The sequence below is a fragment of the Pan paniscus genome, chromosome 19 (assembly GCF_029289425.2).
Source record: "Pan paniscus chromosome 19, NHGRI_mPanPan1-v2.0_pri, whole genome shotgun sequence".
NCBI classification, from domain to species: domain Eukaryota; kingdom Metazoa; phylum Chordata; class Mammalia; order Primates; family Hominidae; genus Pan; species Pan paniscus.
Genome location: NC_073268.2, coordinates 26,797,705 through 26,815,708, shown reverse-complemented (window position 1 = coordinate 26,815,708; position 18,004 = coordinate 26,797,705). Strand labels below are relative to the sequence as shown.

General features: G+C 57.1%; 1 protein-coding gene across 4 annotated transcripts; it reads right to left on the bottom strand.

Moving 5' to 3' along the window:
• Nucleotides 1-2,774: 2,774 nt before the first annotated feature.
• On the bottom strand, nt 2,775-13,763 carry LOC117976500 (TBC1 domain family member 3D). 4 transcript variants are annotated; one of them, XM_055100891.2, is made up of 15 exons: nt 13,615-13,726; nt 12,774-13,471; nt 12,114-12,186; nt 11,866-11,951; nt 10,543-10,582; nt 9,980-10,060; nt 9,429-9,536; nt 8,989-9,098; nt 7,690-7,738; nt 7,026-7,146; nt 6,218-6,312; nt 5,768-5,833; nt 5,205-5,304; nt 4,682-4,834; nt 2,775-3,700 (listed from the first exon to the last, which is right to left on the bottom strand). In XM_055100891.2, exons 3-15 carry the CDS (start codon nt 12,183-12,185, stop codon nt 3,204-3,206), a joined length of 1,578 nt encoding a protein of 525 aa, XP_054956866.2. In that variant the 5' UTR covers nt 12,186; nt 12,774-13,471; nt 13,615-13,726; the 3' UTR covers nt 2,775-3,203. The 4 variants fall into 4 exon arrangements, with proteins under 4 accessions (XP_054956866.2, XP_054956868.2, XP_054956867.2 ...); XM_055100893.2 differs by having other exon boundaries at nt 12,774-13,400; XM_063598673.1 differs by having other exon boundaries at nt 2,792-3,218; nt 3,262-3,700; nt 12,774-13,726.
• Nucleotides 13,764-18,004: the final 4,241 nt, after the last annotated feature.

The following is an 18,004-nucleotide window of genomic DNA, read 5'->3' as shown; positions in this document are numbered from 1 at the left end:
ACTGGGAGACCTTGGCCTGGGGTTCTGGTCTGGGGCTCCTAGGCCTGATGGGAGGAGAGTTCAGCCCAGCTTTCCTGTACTTCAGCTCGTATGCAGACGATGGCCATTGTTGAAATGAGAGACTCAAAGGAAGTTGGAACCTGAAATTTTTTGTTGTCTCATGTGGACACCTGTGTTCAGTTTCGGGTTCTACCTCTTGCTGTCTGTGTGTTCTTAGGTGACTCACTTAAACCTTTCTGAGTCTCATTTTCTTCATTTATAAAATAAGACATAACATTGATGTCAGATATTGTCCTGAGCATTAAATGGGAGAATAAGCAAGCCTCTTCTGCATTCCCCTGGCTTCCAGTGGGTGGAGGCCAGAGAAGCTGCTAAACATCCTGCCAGGTGAAGGACAGCCCCCATCGCGAAGAATTGTCTGGCCCCTGATGTCAGTAATGCAGTATTGAGGATCCTTGGTGTGGGGGAAACAGAATAAACTCAGAAGCTTGGCAGATCTCAATTCAAACCCCGGTTGTACGGCCTCCAGCAGGCCTTGGTCAGGGAATAGTATCTAGCTAAAGTTCATTGACTTCATTTTGTTTTCATTGAATTTATGTTTTGCTGGCTTTCCATTTATGAGAGTGATACAAATTTCCTTTAAACATGAAGTTGTAAATATAAACAGGTAGGCCATTCACAGGAATGTCTAAATTATGTCACAGGAAAGGTGGCACTCTCATATGGCAATAATTATGACAGAGGCCGGCAAATGACCTGCGTGACCCGGAGTGGCCTGAGCACTGACTCCCAAATGCCCTCTGTAGAACGTCCTGCATCCCCCAGACCCTTTCCTGGGTCCTTCTGTGACCTATCACCCCCTAGACCATCCAGACCTCAGGCCACCCATCTCTCCGTTACCAGAGCAGTCTCCGTTCCCGAACGTGCTGGTCACCAGCAACAGCAGCTGCTCCTCCTCCAGGCAGCTCAGCCTGTACTTGTTCATACAGAGAACGCCGACGGCACTGAGGTAGACATAAGCCTTCAGCTCCCAGTAGACACTCTGGGTTTCCTACCCTGCCCAGACACTCTGGGCTTCCCCCCACACCTCCCCCAGCCTGGTGCTCCTGTGCGCATCTGTCTCTCCCAGTGCCCAGCACAGGCGTGGAACGGAAGAGGTGAATGGACCGATTTGAACACATCATCCTGGATTCTCCGTTCCCTCTCAAGCCCTGCAGCTAACCCATCGGCAAGCCCTGGAGGCTCTGCCTCCAAAATCCTGCCTATCCCATGTGCAAACGCCTCTCACCATGTCCACTGCTATTTGCAGTTGTGTGTGTGTGGAAATACTTCCCCAAATTTGGAATGAACAGGTCACAGCTGTGCCTGGAGGGAATGGCCAGGGAAATGTGCCCTCGCCTTTCTGTTCTATCCAGGCCCACCCAGCTGAGGATGGGGGACCTGCCACCACTCTCCTGGCAGTTCCGGACTCCTGGGAACCGGCAGGTGAAGACCCAAGAGTGTTTTCAGTGACCCGGCTGACCTGGTCATCCGTCAGTCCCACCTTGTCCTAGGCCTCTATACAGCACAGATCACAGCTCATTCCATCCTGGCATTACACTGGCCTGTGCCCTGTCCTCAGGGTCACATCCGTCTCCCAGAAGCCGTGCAACCCTGGAAAACCCAGGTCTAACAGTCAGGGTCCTCCTCTGTGCATTAACAATGGCGTTGACGCCTGCTTTGCCGGACGCTGAGAGGGGAGAGGGAGGTGTATGCTGGAGAGCTCCCCAGGGGCAAGGCCTGGCTCTGCGTCACTCACTGTCAGATCCTGAGAGCCTGGGGCTGGCCCAGCACGTGGCCACCGTTCCCTAAGAGTTGGATTTCAGCCCTCAGTGCTGAAGGCAGGGGATAGAGCTTAGACAGACCCCCTGCGTCCTGTCTTCTTTATCTACAGCTTTCTCATCCTTGCCCCTTTCACGTGCACCCGGCAGAGCAGGTGTTCACTGAGCTTGAGCAAAATTCAAGCTAGAGCAGCTGATGGATCTTGAGGCCTAGACTCACTGTCAAAGTGTTTCTCAAACGGTGCTCTCCAGAACACCAAGGAAAACTTATTTACTCTATAAATCTGAAAATCCCTGCCCACCGGTCTACCTTTGTGTATGAGCAATCAGCTCTACCATTCAGCCCAGGTGTGTGTTTGCTGGACCACGTGGAGGAAGCTGAAGAGACATGAGCTGAAGGCAGAGGGTGAGTCCAAGGTGGGATCTTGGGACAGGTACGAGCAGTTAGGCAAAAATGGGATAATTCTAGCCTTCATAACCTTAGATAATAGTTCACATTATTATTTAGTTAATAGAACTGTACCCACATTAAATTTCTTAAATTTTTTTAAGAGATAAAGTCTCACTCTGTCACCCAGGCTGGAGTGCAGTGGTGCAATCATGGCTCACTGCTTCCTGGAACTCGTGGGCTCCAGCAATCCTCCTGCCTCAGCCTCCTGACTAGGTGGGACTATAGGCACACGCCACCATGCCTGGCTAATTTCTTTGACTTTTCTCTAGAGACCGGGTCCACCTAGGTTTCCCAGGCTGGTCTCAGACTTCTAGACTCAAGTGAACCTGAACCTCCCGCCTCGACCTCTCAAATTGCTGGGATTACAGGTGTGAGCCACCACACCCGGCCTAAATTTCTTATGTGCCATGGGACTGCAAAACATCATTATTAGGGGCAGCTGGATGGAAGGTATAGGAGGACACTATAGTGCCTTTTCAATATTTCTGTCTAAAATCTAAAATCATTTCAACAGGAAACATTTATTTCAAAACGTGAAGGTGGTTATCCTTCCATGAGTTTAAAGTACAAAGGCAGGCTCACGGTGTCGTCAGAATTCAGAAGGATGGTCGTGGGGCTGGGGGTGCTGGGAGGGGCTGGGCATGGTTGGCTTTGTGATCTGGGGTCTGGTGTGTTCCATCTCTGAATGTCTCTCGAGCTGCACTCTTTCTTAATACATTTTCATAAGTTTAACCAAAAATAAAACGAGGATGCGAAGCTTGCTTGGGTTGTTAAGCCTAGGGAAATTATCCAGCCATGAGCCCTGGCCCAGATGCTTCTAGAAGCCTGGAGGGAACCGAGAACTTTCCAAGTGGAGGCCGCAGAGGCAAGGCCCCGAGGTGGGAGCACACTGCTGTTCGTCCCTAGCTCTGAAGGGGGTGCCCTGGTCGGAATCAGTGCTGGGTGCACTGCAGGGCCGGGAAGTCCATGCCCACGTTGTGGCTCAGTGCAGCGAAAGCCGATCTCACCCGCTCCGCAGGGTGTTCAGCCTGCCAGCAGGGGGCCAGCTGGTCCTCCTGGGATATGGCACGGACCCAGCAGCTCTGTCTGAAATCATAATGGCGGAACCAAGGGCCCTCTACGTCCAGGTCCGTTGGGAGGCGGGGCATGGAGTTCCACTGCAGGAATCTCCAGGAACCCTGAGGTCCTCCCTGAGCCAGGGCCGGGCTGGGCGCACCCTGAGTGCCCACAGGGTAGGTGTCTTCCCGGACAGCCCCACCAGGACAGGGTGTGGAAGAACGAGGTGCCCGTGGCGGGGAAGCCGACCAAATGGGCCGCGGGAACCGGGCTGGTGGGCCTGGAGGGGCCTGCCTGTCCCCCTTGCAGAGGGTCTTCCCGCCACGTGAAGCCGGCACAGGCCTGGATGCCGACGACCCTTGCTCGGGTTTGGCTGAAAGGAAAACAGACGCGGTCAGCATCTCCAGTGAGCCCACGCAGGCCTTTCCGGGCTGGGCCCCACCTGCCTGAGTCTCTGGAGTCCTCGGGGTCTCTGTGTGGCCCCCGTGGCCTGACACCGAGGACACGCCTGTAGTCTGCTGATCCCAGAGGGAGGGGTGCGTGCTGCCTGGCGTGGGGAAGCTGTCGTGGCATGGCGGGTGGCTCCTGGGACTGCCCCCAGGGTTCAGACTGGCTGGGGGCTTCCTGCCACACACCTTCGTCCCAGGGCTGTTGGGCCTGGGATACGGCCCCCAGTCAGAACTCAGGTGGGAGGGGCCTTGGATGTCACCCAGCCCCTTGTCACCTCACGTGGGGACCCGTCTCCACAGTGGGTGATTGGGCCCGGATGTGGGTCACCCTCTGCCCTCCTGGGCTGCCCAGTCCATGCCAGGACTGACCGTTCCCACTTCTGGCTGAACTCTTGGCTCTGGCTCTGGGCCCGGGGTCCCGCCTGTGCCCTCTCCCTGAATGCTCTGTGGGTCAGGGACACCGATTCCCTTGTCTCCCTGGCTCAAGGCTTGTTGTCCTGGCAACCTTGGAGGAGCGTGCAGGAGTGAGGGGCCTCTGCTGCTCTCTGAGGCTGTGGGTGCTTGCAGGGAGGGGCGGGGTCTCCCACAAATGGGTCTGGGCTCGTCTAGTAACTTGGAGGGCCCTGCGAGGGGAAGAGGGAGACACCGTGGAAAGTGGGAGGGGGCTTGTTGGAGGGTCTTGCCCACATGCCCCTCCTGCGTGCACAGCATGTCCGGTATACACGCACTGAGCGCCTGCCCTGAGGACCGGTGGGCCTCCTGTACTTTCTTAGAGTCCAGGACGAAGAGGAGGAAGAAAAGGTGAAGAGGAAGGCCCAGGTAGTAGGGTTGCGGGTCCCGGGCACTCCCCTACTACTGACTACCCCAGAGGGTGACATGGGAGGGGACATGGCACTGGAGCCCACCTGGGGGTGGCAGGTCCCCCTGCTTTCTTGTTAGTTTCTTCATAGAGGCCCTAAGATGCTTCAGCACAGTGTCATCATCCCTGGCCCAGGTATCAACGAACCGGTTGCAAAAACGTGCCCACAGGCCACACCTGGACGTCTTCGTGAGGCGCTCTAGGGACAGGGTGGATATCAGGCCAGGGGAGTTACCTGGGAATGGTCACAGCTCATACCCCGTGGCCACTTCAGTCTCCTACTGGGCGGTGCCGGATCCTTTTGTGGCCACCCCAGGCGTCCAGATATACACAGGAGACTGTGGCTGGGGGGCGATCTGGACAGGGAAGTGCTCAGCACACTCTCGACTTTCATCTGGGTCATGTGGGGGATGGGCTCGGTGTCACAGTGTCCTGCCCAGCCCACCTGGCCAGACCTCCCTCTGGGCCAGAACAGAGGATCATGAGGACAGTGTGAGAAAGCTGCCCTCGGGCCAGTCGGGGTCTGACCCCAGGGCTCCCCAGGCCCCGCTGGGCACACGTAGACTTACTCTGCTGAACCTTAAAGGCGATTCTTGTTATCGGCATCAACGCCTGTTCGCCTTCTACCAGATACACGTCCCACAGGCGCAGGGTGAGCCCGAGAGAGATCTGTGGGGACAGCAGGTGTGAAAGAACCTGGTCCTTCCAGGCTGGGGCTGGTGGCTCGAGCTGCGCACACTGGGGCTTCAGTCTCCAGAGTCAGTGACCTTCCCCATGAGGGTCGCCTGAGCCCTCCAGGACGCTGGGTCAGACAAGGTCTTGAAGCTCCTCATGGGGGGCACTCACTTGAGTGGGGATGTGGCTCCTGGAGAGAGGGCCTTGCCCAGGGCTTGAGGCTTCCCTGAGCCCTCTCAAGTCGGGTCCTGGCCCAGTCTGCCCATGAGGCTGGGCCTGAGCCCCAGCCATTGCCCTGGGATGACCCCTCTTGGGCAGAGGGTTTTGCTTGTGTGTCCTTTGGGGACCCGCCTGAGCCTCCTGTGGGCTGGGAGTGAGCCAGACCCCCGGGCTGGGGAAGCAGGGCACTGCAGGGCAAGGAGGGTCCCTGAGCCAGGGTCTCCCTATGCCTCCTTACCCCGTCAATCAATATCCGGATGAGGCAGCCTAACGGGGAACACTGCCCACATAGATCTTTCTTGTCCTGATGGAAGCAACAGAGGTGCTCAGGCCGCTGGGCTGCCCTAAAAACCTCCCTCTTCCAGGGCCTCTGAAGACCCTTCCCCTAGTGCAGAACACTGGGCGGTGTCCAGAGCTCCCCACAACACTGTCACCTTCCCACACTCCCGGTGGACACACTGCCCTTTGCCCTGCTCTGCGGGAGCTGGGCCCCCATCCCTGTGCCTCTGTCTCCTCCAGGGCAGGAAAGGAAACCAACTCCCAGCCCATGGAGAACCCGACGTCCCAGGTCAGGCCCTGGCTGGGACTCAGCCAGTCACCAGCCCCACGAGGGGCTCCAGCCCCCCTGCTCCTACAGCCCCACGGGAGGCAGGGCCTCTGGGAAGAGCTGAGGGGACCATAAACTCACCTGATGCCCCATGGTCTTGAGTTGTGACGTGGCTACCTCATGCTCCTGTTGGTCTTGGAGCCCCTGGACGGTCCTGCCATTTGGGCTGTGAAATCCTGAGAAGCCCCCAGCCCATCATGAAATCAGAGCCTTCCCGCAAGATGTGGAGCCATCAGCTGCAAGAGCTGGGCAGCTGGAGAGGCCCCCAAACCCCAAGGCCTCCCACCCTCCCATCTGGTCACCCCAACATGCGGCCTTTACCCTGGGGAGGTGGGGCGGGAACATTCCCTGGAGCCTGGCTGGAGGTTCCCCTGGAGGCCTCCTGAGCCAGGGTGCAAAAAGGGCAAGCCTGACTTTCAGGCCACGACAGGGCGGCCGGAACTGGGTGGGCGCTGGGCTTCCCGGTCATCTCCTGGTAGTGGGGTCGGGCCAGGGAACAGGGGATGGGGAGATGCTGCCACCTGGGCTTGGTCGGCCCATTCGTGGGCACCGATGGCAGCAGGAGCCCGGGCAGCTGGAGGGCAGGAGGACTCTCAGGGAGGGGAGAGTCAGCTGCACAGAATCAGAGCTGGAGGGCATGGCTCCAGGACACAGAGGGTGGCCACGGGGAGGATGAGATACCCTCTGCTGATGGGGATGAGAGGCGTCTGATTGGGGCTTTGGGGGTCAGCCGTGGACTCCTGTGGGACCCTCAGCAGAGACATCCTAAAGTCTCCCAACAAGCTGGCCACACAAGGAGGGTGCCTTGGCTGAAAGCTGTGATCACCTGGCCAGGGTGGCCATCCCCAGGTCTGGCTGCAGGAGGTCCCCGGGGCAGCTGTTCACTTACCCTGCAGGGAGTGCCTCTCACTGGCCAGCAGCTGCACCAGTGCCCAGAATGCATCCTCCTCAGGAAGATAGAGGAGGAACAAGGCGGCGATGTGGCTCAGGTCCCTGCAGTAGCCCACCTCCTGCAAGAGCCAGAGTCACCATGGAAGGACATCACCTGGGAGGGCTGAGGTCACCTGGGAGGACGCATGTCACTGGAGAGGGCAGAGGTGACTGGAGAGGCTTCCTCTGAAGGAGAGGCTTCCTCTGAAAAAGAGGCTTCCTCAGGATGCACATTCATTTCATGACAAGAGCCAAGTCCATCAGGCACTTCAGCACCTTGTCCAAAATGTCTGCTGATAGCACCATCCTGTGTGCGATGCTGCCAAGCTCCTGGGCTTTGGGGCAGCCCCAGGAGGAGGGCGCCATTTCTTGTTCTGAGAAGTGGTGGTCAGGCCCAGGTGACACCAGGAGTCCAGGCCCTGACTCCTTTGTGTCTCAGCTTGACCCCTTGAGACCACCCCCTTCCTTGGAGGTTTATGCCAGCGGTGAGCTGACATCCTACCTCCTATATCCTGGTGGGTCACAAATACTAACTTTAAAAGAAGCAACGACACCCCCACCAGACACCCACTCCTGTCAATATGGAAATATGGCCCGGGAACCTCACTGCCGGGAATACTCACCGGGTTATTCTCCGAATATGCCAGGAGGATGTGGAGTAGCTCCCGCTGCCTAGGAAACACAGAAAGGGGGCTTTGGTTTGTTTTGTGCAGATGTTGTTAATTTCACTTTGTCTACAAAGCCTAACAGCAAATCCCATTTCAGGTTCAGATGATTCACCAGATAAGCAGTGAGCTCTTCAGGGCCTGAGACTCTTGAAGAAATGTTTCAGTAAAATCCACATCTGTGACATGCAAGTAGCCCAGTTGTACAGTGACTTGCCTGATCCTTTTCACTCTGAATGATTTTTTTTTTTTTCAGTTTGCACACACGCCAGTTCAGTCTGTGGGTGTACAGTTCCTCCACGGTTCCAAACCAATGTGCAGAGTCTCCCGGCCACCGCTCCAGCCCCTCCTGGGGCGACTCCTTCATCCTCCAAGTCTCCAGGGTGGCCCCTATGCACCCAGCCTCTCCCCGATCCGTCAGCCCCTGGCCACCCAGACTGCTTCTCAGTCCCTGTGGTTTGGCCTTTTCCAGAATGGCCTAGGAATGGGAATCCTACTGTGGTAGCTTATTGGGTCTGGCTTCTGTCCCTCAGCAAAATGCATCTAGGATCCACCCACGTTCATGCGGGCATCACCGGCTCGTTCCCTTTTCTCACTGGGTCTTCCGTTTGAAGGGAGGACCAGCCTTGCTCTCCCCATCCCCGTGTAGAAGGCCGTCCCCGAAGGCTCCGTGTGTGAGTGACGAGGAGTCAAGCAGTGAACCTGGCATGCTGGTTTCATGTGGATGTCAGTTTCCAAATCAGTGGGTTCAATATCTGTGACACTTTGGGGATGTGTGGTTCAAGTCCATCGAGCTTTGTGAGCCACTGCCCAACTGGCTGCCAACGTGGCTGTGCCATGTCATGTTCCCAGCGGACCTGGATGAGAGTTTCCAGGACCCCTAATTCTCCCAGCATTTGGTGCTGTCATTGTTGCCTGGGGGGGCTCATGGGCCCTCTATCCTGCCACCCTCCCATGGGTCCTACCGTGGGTCCCCATGGGTCAGGGAGAGCACCTTTCACCATTGTGCATGATTTTGTTTGCTGCCTTCCATCTCCTCAGGATCCTCCTGGGTTCTGGCCCCACATGTTCCAGTCTGGCCCAGGGCTTGGAACCAGGGAGGTGCTCGGTTCATGGTGCCGGCTGCTCCCTGGGCCGGGAGAGCTCTTGGAAGCTGTGTCATCCCTCCTGGGTGACCCTGGCTTCTGCTCCGGGGAAGCCCCCATCCCTCTCATTCACCCCATCTCTGCTGGGACCCTGTGGCTCCCGTAGGCTTACTTGGTTCCGTATCGCTCCCTGAAGAAGATATGCTTCCTTAATGTCCCGCTTACGTCCCTGTCGATGCGCTGGATGTGCTCAGATGACCTCTTGCCCTTCTCCTTCATGATCTGTAGGGCAGGGCCAAGAGGAGGAAGCAGTCTCAGAACAGATGGAAGACTCCCTGCCCCGAGTGGCAGTCAGCCCACAGTCAGCACTTCGGGAAGGAAGGAGAGAAGGAAGGTCTCCTTCTGCAGAAAGCTGCATTTTGGCTTGTTACTGAAGCCAGGGAGGGTCACCAGAGCTGAGTTTGTCTGTGGTGACTGTGTCACCATCTGTGCCCAGGGTGTTCATCTGACCTTCACCCCCAGCTCCCCAGGGTGGTCTTGACGTTCCCTCCAGCTGGAGACCTGGGCCCCTGACACGGCCTGTCCTGTTTGTTGTGCTCTGGCTGAGCGTACCTGGTATCTTCCGGGGTTTTTCAACTTCATTTCCTCAACGTTCAGGAGGACTGACCACATCGGGCCCCGGATGTTCATGGGCATTCCCTTGTACACTCGATCTATGAGCTGTGGGCAGAAAACAATCTGGTGTCACAGGCCACGGGGTGACCCCAGTGAGGGCCAGAGCCCGGGGATTCTGGAAATTGTCGGTTTTGGCCCCATGATTCCTCAGTAGAGGTGAGATCAAAGTGGGACAGGGTCTCCCTTCCCAGGACTGAAAGAGTGGATGGACACTCAGAGTCGAAACTCTGATCTGAACCTTTTCCTTCCTTCAGGTCACCAGGGCATCCCTAGCCTTGAGCTCCGGGTAGTCCCAGCCCTAGATTCAGATTCCCTCCCAGCAAGGTGACGCTTGCACGAATAGGCAGGAAATCTGGCGACCAGGCCTGCAGTCCTCTGGGCGAGGACAGTGTGCCACCCACCCTCTGAGAGGCTGACGGTGCCAGGCCACAGCCATGGGTGCCTGTCCCCTGTCTCTGCAGAGAGTGCTTCCTCCCTCCACACATTACCTTTCTGCTGCTTTTGTATTTCTCCCAGTCTCCCAGCATATCCACCCACTTGCTCTTTCGGCTGATCTCCCGCTGAATTTGCTGTCAAATGAGGCATGTTGGAGTTAGCGGAGCTGCCAGGCTTCCCAGAGCCGCCCGCGGATGCTGAGTCTTGGGCTCTGGAGCCCTGATGGGAGCCAGCTGGAAGGAGCCAGGGAAGGGCAGACCTCAAGGGCTGAGAGCCTTTGAGCAAATGAGCACCAGTGGGCTGGCTTTGGGACCCCGGGATGTACCATCCTCAGGCCACAGACACACCAGTCTTAGGTCCCAGCCTCTAGGTGGGGTCCTGACACAAGCGCGCAGCCACCCCCAAGCCAGGAGTGTGGTTCTCCTTTTGAAATTTTATCAAACTGCCAAAGTGAACAGCAACCTGGGGTCAGGTCCAGCAAGGACTGCTGCCCCTCCCAGTGACAGCGCGTTGCCCTCACCCACCACCGCTCAGGCCAGCTGCCTCCTCTGCCTCACTGACCACCCGCCCAGTCCCTACGTCCCTGGACCAGCCCCTCCACGCATCAGGCTCTTACCTTCGCCTCCCGCGCAGTCAGAGGAGGCAGCTCCGTCTCACTGTAAGGCAACCCAGGCAGAGCTGAGGAACTGCACGGGGCCTGGAGCGGCCCCAGCCTGGGTGCCGACCCCCAGAAAGGACTGGCTCTGTCCCTTTCCAGCTCAGGGCTCAGCCCAGGAGAAGGCACAGGGAAGGGAGGACAAGGGCCTTCCTGTGGGGCTGACTCCCAGGAGGGGCAGGACCTGGGAGAAGAAGGAGTGTAGGGACAGCCTGGCCGGGGTTACTGGGGCCCCTGGCGTGGGGGGCGGTCAGGCTGCCCAATGGGGCTGCCCGTCCTGGACTCGAGGTGGTGCTTTCTGCTGGAGCTGAGAAAGGTTAGCCCTGAGATGGGATGGGGGCCGCCCAGGGTGGGCGACCGGGCCCTGACAGGAGTCCCTCAGGGAGTGACCACATCACCCCGCCAGGGTCAAGGGAGCCTGCCCTGAGACCTGCCCGGTGTACTCTGGCTGCACCAGGGGCCCACCCCACTTGACAGCCCCAAGGCCCTTGCAGGTTCTGACCTCCCAGCATCCACCTGCCTCTCCCTGCACCCGAGCCACACACCCTGCGTTTCAGAAGTGGCACGGCTCATCAGCTCCCTCCCACCCTACCTCCCCAGGGATCCTCTGTCTCTCCATCCTGTGATCCCTGAGGGATGGGCTCCTGGCTGGGCTCCTCTTACCCGGCCCCAGATCCCTTCCCAGCACCAGACCCAGGTCTTTAGCCGCAAGCCCTGCTGCCTCCCTGGCCTCACCGTGAGATGCCCAGAACGGGGCCCTGCCCATCTTCTCCCCCATTCTCCTAGGGCTACAGCCCCCATTGTCACCATGCCTTTTCCCCTCACGGGACAGTGAGGGCTGTAGCTCTAGGAGAATGGGGGAGAACAGGGGCAGGTGGGCCCTCAGAGACCTGCTGGACAACAGCCCTGAGGCTGGGCCAGGCGTCCCCTCACCCTGTGGCCATAACCCTTGCATCTCACCGGGGTTGTCTCCAAGTAGACAGGGCCAGACCCTCAGGCTGCCCTGCTCCTCTTGTGCTCACTTGCCGACAGAACTGCTGAGCGCCCAGGGGCCTGACCTAGCCCCGTCTCCATTCCCACCGGCTCCCTAGATGGGCCCCACACCTCTGGCCTAACAACCTCGGGCTGGACCTGCAGGGAAGTCAGGGAGGAGTTCTGTCCCTGGAAAGGAGGTTGACCCGACCTGGTGAGACATGTCCTGCATCAGAAAGGCCTTTCTAAAAGCAAACCCATCCCTGAGCTGAGACAGGTGCTTTAGGGGTGAGGGGAGTGCAGAGGACTCACTGTACAATCCCCAAATGATCGACGTTGTTGTTGTATCTTCCAAAAGGCTTAGGCCCCTTGTCCTCTGGCAGCCCAGCTCGGTGTCCCTGTAGCCCAGAGGGAGCCTTGGTGAGGGGTCCAAGGTAAAGGGTGCAAGGGCCTGGGGGCATTGGCCAGCCGTCCCTGCCCTGTGCTCCTAGGGAGCCCGGGACCCTTTGACCAGGGCACACTGGAAGAGGCCTCCCTCCAAGAAGCAGACCGACTTGTACCTTTTCGTATTTCATAATGATGTCCTCTCGCTCTTGTGCCCACCAACTACCCGCGACCTCTACCACGTCCATCCTGTGAGACAAAATCGTCTAAAGGTTACACTGTACGCGGCGGCTTCGGAGAACACCTGAACCGCTCTCGCCGGGCTCCCAGATGCTGGCTGGCTGCGTAACCCCCATTCCACCGCCGCCCCCAGGGAAAAAGGGGCCAGACCCAGTGGCCCACAGCTGCTCCAGTCTCTGGAGTCTCAAGTCCCAAGCAGGGGTGGGCATCTTCCCAAGGACTTGAGTACAGTGGGACCTAGACAGAGAATCCTCTTGTCCCCCAATGCCATGAAATGGGGACACACCGGCCCCAGCAGATTGAATGGTTTCCACCTGCCAAGGGTGAAGGGCCCATGATGGGCTATTCCAGGGATGTGGAGGCAGACTGGGGTCAGCGACCAGAGGTCTCTGTGCAGTCGGCCTCCTGGGATGCTCAGGGCCTCAGAGATGCCCAGTTTCCTACAGGGAACAAGATCTCTCCTGACCGCTCGGTTCTACTCCGCTCATCACTTTGGCTACCGTGGCTCTTCAGTCTGAACAGTGAAGCCACTTTAGGAATAATGCCTGTTGAGCAGGAGGGTGTTGGGTTTGGGGGATGAGAAAGATCTATCGTACGCATGGGAACCACGTCTCTCGCGGAGGGACTGTGGAGTCCACCATTCTGAGCCGTCCCAACAGGAGGAAGCTTCATTTTCCTGGGTCACTGAGGAAGAACAGTGGGTCCTTGGTCCTGGAGAACACCTGGATGGACCGTCCCTCCTGGGAATACTCGAGGCAAAAGGAGGGCGAGGCCTCAAGAGGACCACGCAGAGCAAGAAATACCTGGGGAGAACCCTAGTGCCCGGACCCCTTTGAACAGAAGGGAAGATGGTCTCCCCTCAGCCAGCCCTCCAGGGCTCCTTCATTTTCCACAGCTGCCCAAGGGCAGCAGGCTCCCCCGGACAAGGGACCATGTGTGTTCAGTGGGGCCCACAGCGACCATCAGGACGCAGCTTAGGGCACAGAGGTGTTCTGAGGACCGTCAGTGGATCTATACCAGTGGCTCTATACCAGTGGCTCTGCCAGGACCAGGCTCTGCCCCATCGGGATTGGAAACCTGGGCAGATTTGGGATCTAGGGCAGGGGGGTCACAGGGTTCAGGCCTGAATTCCAGCACAGCACACGGCAGGGCTGAGAGCAAAACTCAGGGTCATGTCCGGATTCCCAGGCCGGTTACTGCCTCTCTGACCCCAGACGTCTCATCTGTCGAATGGGGACATTTGGGAACAGCACCCACTCTACGAAGCCACCATGGAGACGAAAGAGCCAATCGTCTACACGGGCAGTGTAGAACGGGCGCCTGGTGAGTGCTCAGGGATGACCCTCCTCGGTAGCTGCCCCACAGAGGCCAACACCGCCCACACCGTAGCCACTGTCCCCAAGTCTGCCTGGAGGGAAGAGAGCAGGTCACGCTCACCTGATTCTGATGAATCAGCTGGCCTGGGTCATGCCTCTCAGGGAGAAAACCTTTGAGTCCACAGAGCTGCTCACAGATACCACTGCCTGTGTGTAACTGCTGTAGAACACTGAGGCAGGCCAGAGAGCGGACAGGTGCTAAGCACCAGTGACATTCTGAGGTCATGGCACGCATCACAATGGGGCCTTGCCCGAGTCAGCAGCGCCCAGAGTCAGGGTCCTCCGCTGCCTGAGGCGTCAACATGCCTGCCTGCAATGTGTTTGTGCACGTGCGTGCACACGTGTATGTGGGTAAACACGTCTGTGCACGTGTGTGTTGCTTCTCTGGCCAGGCCCGGCTGCCCCACTCATGTGTGCACCCAGTTCCTCATCACTGTCACCCCCGAGGCCCAGGGCCAGCATCAGAGCATCCATGGCTGCTCCCTAACCTCAGCCCTCCCCGCCCAGGGTGGTCCTGGGATACACATAGGGGTGGAGGGAAGTGACTGCTGCTGTTGGATCTCAGAATACAAAAGCTAATACTATTACCTAATGGTCTTTTTAGTGTCTCTAATGGTATCGCTTTTTCATTTCTGATATTTTAACTGGGTATTTCTCTCCATGACCCTTGGATATTCCAGCTAGAGGATCCTGTGGGGAAAGTGCCAGGCACACAGGAGGGGCTCACTCTTCTAGACATGTTATCTAAAACCTGGTTCATCCGTCCTTCCACGCAGGGCCTAGGGGATGCCAAATTCCAGGGGCCAGAAAGAGCTTGGGATAAAATGAAACTTCAAGGGGACGGCTTTGACCTGGGCTGAGTCTACCTGTGCCATCCAACTGGAGTCTCAAGTCCTGAGGCAGGACGTCCAGATGCCCCAGTGCAGGGCCCTCCTGATCAACACCTGCTCCCCTGTACTCATTAGCAACCTCACCCACGCTACTCTCAAAGCACACTTGGCTCTCGTATCCAGGAGCTCTGCATCTGTAGATTCAGCAACAGCAGATGGAAAATATTCAGAAAATAAATTGGATGGTTATGTTTCTATTGAACATGTGCAGACTTTGTTCTTGTCATCATTCCCTAAAGAATACAGTATCACGACCATTTATGTAGCATCTGCATTGTATTACACATCATAAATAATCTAGTAACGGTCTAACATATACGGGAGGATGCGCATAGCTTATACGTAAATACTAGGCCATGTTATTATATCAGAGACTTGAGCATCCATGGATTTTGGCATTCCCGGGGACCCCAGAACTAATCCTCCATGGATACCAAGGGATGACTGTATATACTCACTCAGGAAGGCTTCTCATTGGAGGAAGGGCCCCGTTCAGGACAGACAGGGACATCATCCCTGGACTCCTGTCCATCCATCCATTCATCCATTGGCACCACCCTCTACGACTGTCCCAATGACAGCCCTAGCAAGTGGAGACAAGAAAAAAGACTGGCTCAAATGGTACAGCTTTGAGGTGTTGGAAGATGTTGCACCAGTATGAGAATAGGGGGTCAGTTTCCTCCAGGATCCAGAAAGCATATCAGGCAGGCTCGGGGAGAGGAAAGGAACACGGCCTCTCCAGCAGCCACACAGGCCTGCAGTAGGATGGGGCTGGGGCTGGGGCTGAGGCTGGGGCTGGGGCTGGGGCTGGGGCTGGCCCTGTTCATCACTTGGGCCTCATGAGGGGAAAAGAAAGAACAGGGGGCAGAGGAGGATCATGGGGGCAGCTGGTTGCCTAAGGAGAAGGCGCCTCAGGGAAGGGGTATTAGTTTGTTTTCACAATGCTATAAAGAAATACTTGAGCCTAGGTAATTTATAAAGGAAAGAGGTTTAATCGACTCCCAGTTCAGGGAACTTACAGTCATGGCAGAAGGCGAAGGGGAAGCAGGCACCTTCTCCACAAGGCGGCAGGAGGGAGTGAGCGGAGAAGCAGGAAGTGCCACACTTTCAAACCATCAGCTCTCCTGAGAACTCCCTCACTATCAGGGGAGCAGCAGGGGGGAAACTGTCCCCAGATCCCATCCCCTCCCACCAGGTTCCTCCCTTGACACAGGAGGATTACAATTCCAGATGAGATTTGGGTGGGGACACAGAGCCCAACCTGTGAGGGTCTCAGTCTATCTTGCAGCTCCCCTGGGGCTGGGGCTGAGTACAGTTCTGCTGGCCCTGCTCTACAGCACGTGGGGACTCTGCCTGTGTGCCCCCATCTGCTCTTCCTGGGGATGGTGGCTGCTTCCTCAAGAGGAGGGTGGATCTTCTGTCCTGCCCACCCCTCTCCAGGGCCTTTTGGAGCCCTGGCCACGTCCTCCCCAGGTAAGGGCAGGAAACCGGGCTCCTTGCCCTTCTTGCTGCTTGGGTGACAATCCTGGGGTCATCCATAGGCCCCATCACTGTTCCCACTTCTAAATGGAGGGTATTTTGGCACATCTTCCTGGCGGGGTCCGGGGCCTCATCCCTGTTATTTATTCTATCTTGGTAAAGCCAGGTTAAGACATCTGGGCAAGGAGATAGTAGAGTGGCCCCCAGGAAGGGGGGGTGGAGGGTCTGGCCTTTGGGCTTGCCTGGAGCAGGGTGGGAGGGGGCAAGGTTACCAGGAAGCAGGGCTGTCAGGGCCAAAATCAGGAGGCGGTAATAATGCTGGTGGGGGGACAGGGCTGTGTGCTTGGCTTGGGGTGGGGCATGAGAGCCAAGGTTTGTCAGCATGCAGAGGGGTGGCTGACTCATGGACTAGGGGCTATGGAACCCAGTGGCTGCCCTTAGTTCCTGGATCCTGGGAGACTTCTGGAGCCTGGGTGTGGGGCAGCCTAGGGGTGGAGGTGGGGCAGACAGGGGTAGGGGTAGGAGAGGAGGACTTGCATGGCAGGGTGCAGGGTAGGAAACCAGCCAGGGGCCAGTTTGCATTGGCGGCTCCCATCCCCATCCCCACCCCCAAGCCCACCCCTACCCCCACCCTGCTGCAGAGATGGGCCTGGGCTGCTGTCCTCTGCTTTGGCCTCAGCAGATCACACGATGGAAGCTGGCAGCCCCGTGGGCACCACTCGAGCCAGCTGTGACCTGCAGTTTCTGCTTCCTGGAGTGTGGGGCGCCCACTCAGGAGAGCACGGCACACCCCACACCCCTCATTTTGAGGATGCTGGGAGGTGGGGACCAAGGTCCTGCAGCCCTCTGCTTGTGCTATGAAAGGTAGCCTAGGAGTCCTGTGTCCGCCCATCCACGTGGGGCCCCAGGAGCCTGAACAGTGGCAGGCAGAGAGATGAGGAGGGTGAGAGAAGTGGAAAAGAAGGAGAGAGAAAGAGAGATGGGGAGAAGGGAGTGAGATAGAGAGAGAGAGGATGACAGATAAGGAGAGAGACAGAGGAGGCTGAGAGGAAAAGGAGCGAGAGAGACAGGGAGAGACACAAAAGGCAAAGAGAGAGACAGGGAGAGATGAGCATGAGTAGGAGGTCGGGTCACTCTCGATCCCAGTCCCCAGTGAAAACCGTAGGTCGCCGTCACCTAACTACGCGTGCAATAAAGTCTTCTGCCTGCTGCTTACAGCCCGAGAACCCTTTTCCGAGAGAATAAAATCTTTGACCGTTGCCCTTTCTCGCCGGAGTTTGCTCGTGTCTTCTGATGAACTGCGATGTCTCACCTATCGCCTTCCTGGGCTCAAGGATCCATGAAAAGCCGACGACTCTTTTGGGGAGGCTCTGCAGTGCCTTCATCTCACTAGGCTCCCCAGGAAGCTTGCGAACTTGCCTTGAGCCCTAAGCAGCCGAGTATGTGCCGGGCCTCTGCTTCTCTCTTTCAGTAAGAGGGAGAACCAAGAAAGAGACTGAAGCATGGTCTGCAGAGAAGGCACTTGTGCAAACACCAGGAGAATGAGGGGCCTGAGTTGTCTTCATTTCTCCTAAAACCACGCATTTCCTCCCAGGCCACCCTAGTGAGGGCATGAAGCACAGCATGTGTGTGTGTGTGTGTGTGTGTGTGTGTGTTTGCAGGAATATGCATGTGTATGTGTGTGCATGTGTGTGTGTGCAGGTATATACGTGTGAATGAATTTATGTATGTGCATCTGTGTGCATGTGTGTGTGCATGTGTGTGTGCATGTGTATGTGCAAGTATATGCATGTGTATGTACGTGCATGTGTGCGTGCGTGTGTGTGTGCGTGTATGTGTGTGTTGCAGGGCTTTACAGCGGACAGGATGTGGGAGGGCAGCTGCAGCTCCAAGCTGCAAGTCTTTCTGATAGAATGGTTAAGATTCCCTGGACCACAGAAAGAGTGTTTTCATTTGCACCTATTTTTATTAGCATTTAAAGCTGTATTCTTCGTAGCACGTGAAGCTTAAGTTGCTTAACTATTCTTAGAAACATTTACACCAGCGGTCCCCAAACTTTTTGGCACCAGAGAGCAGTTTTCT

Excerpts from the sequence above, each read along its gene's own strand:
- LOC117976500 (XM_063598673.1), bottom strand. The coding sequence starts at position 12,185 with ATGGACGTGGTAGAGGTCGCGGGTAGTTGGTGGGCACAAGAGCGAGAG. Across the intron at positions 11,952-12,113 it reads TCATTATGAAATACGAAAAG|GGACACCGAGCTGGGCTGCC; the intron begins GTACAAGTCGGT and ends TCTGGGCTACAG. Across the intron at positions 3,701-4,681 it reads GGGGGACCTGCCACCCCCAG|CCAAACCCGAGCAAGGGTCG; the intron begins GTGGGCTCCAGT and ends TTTTCCTTTCAG.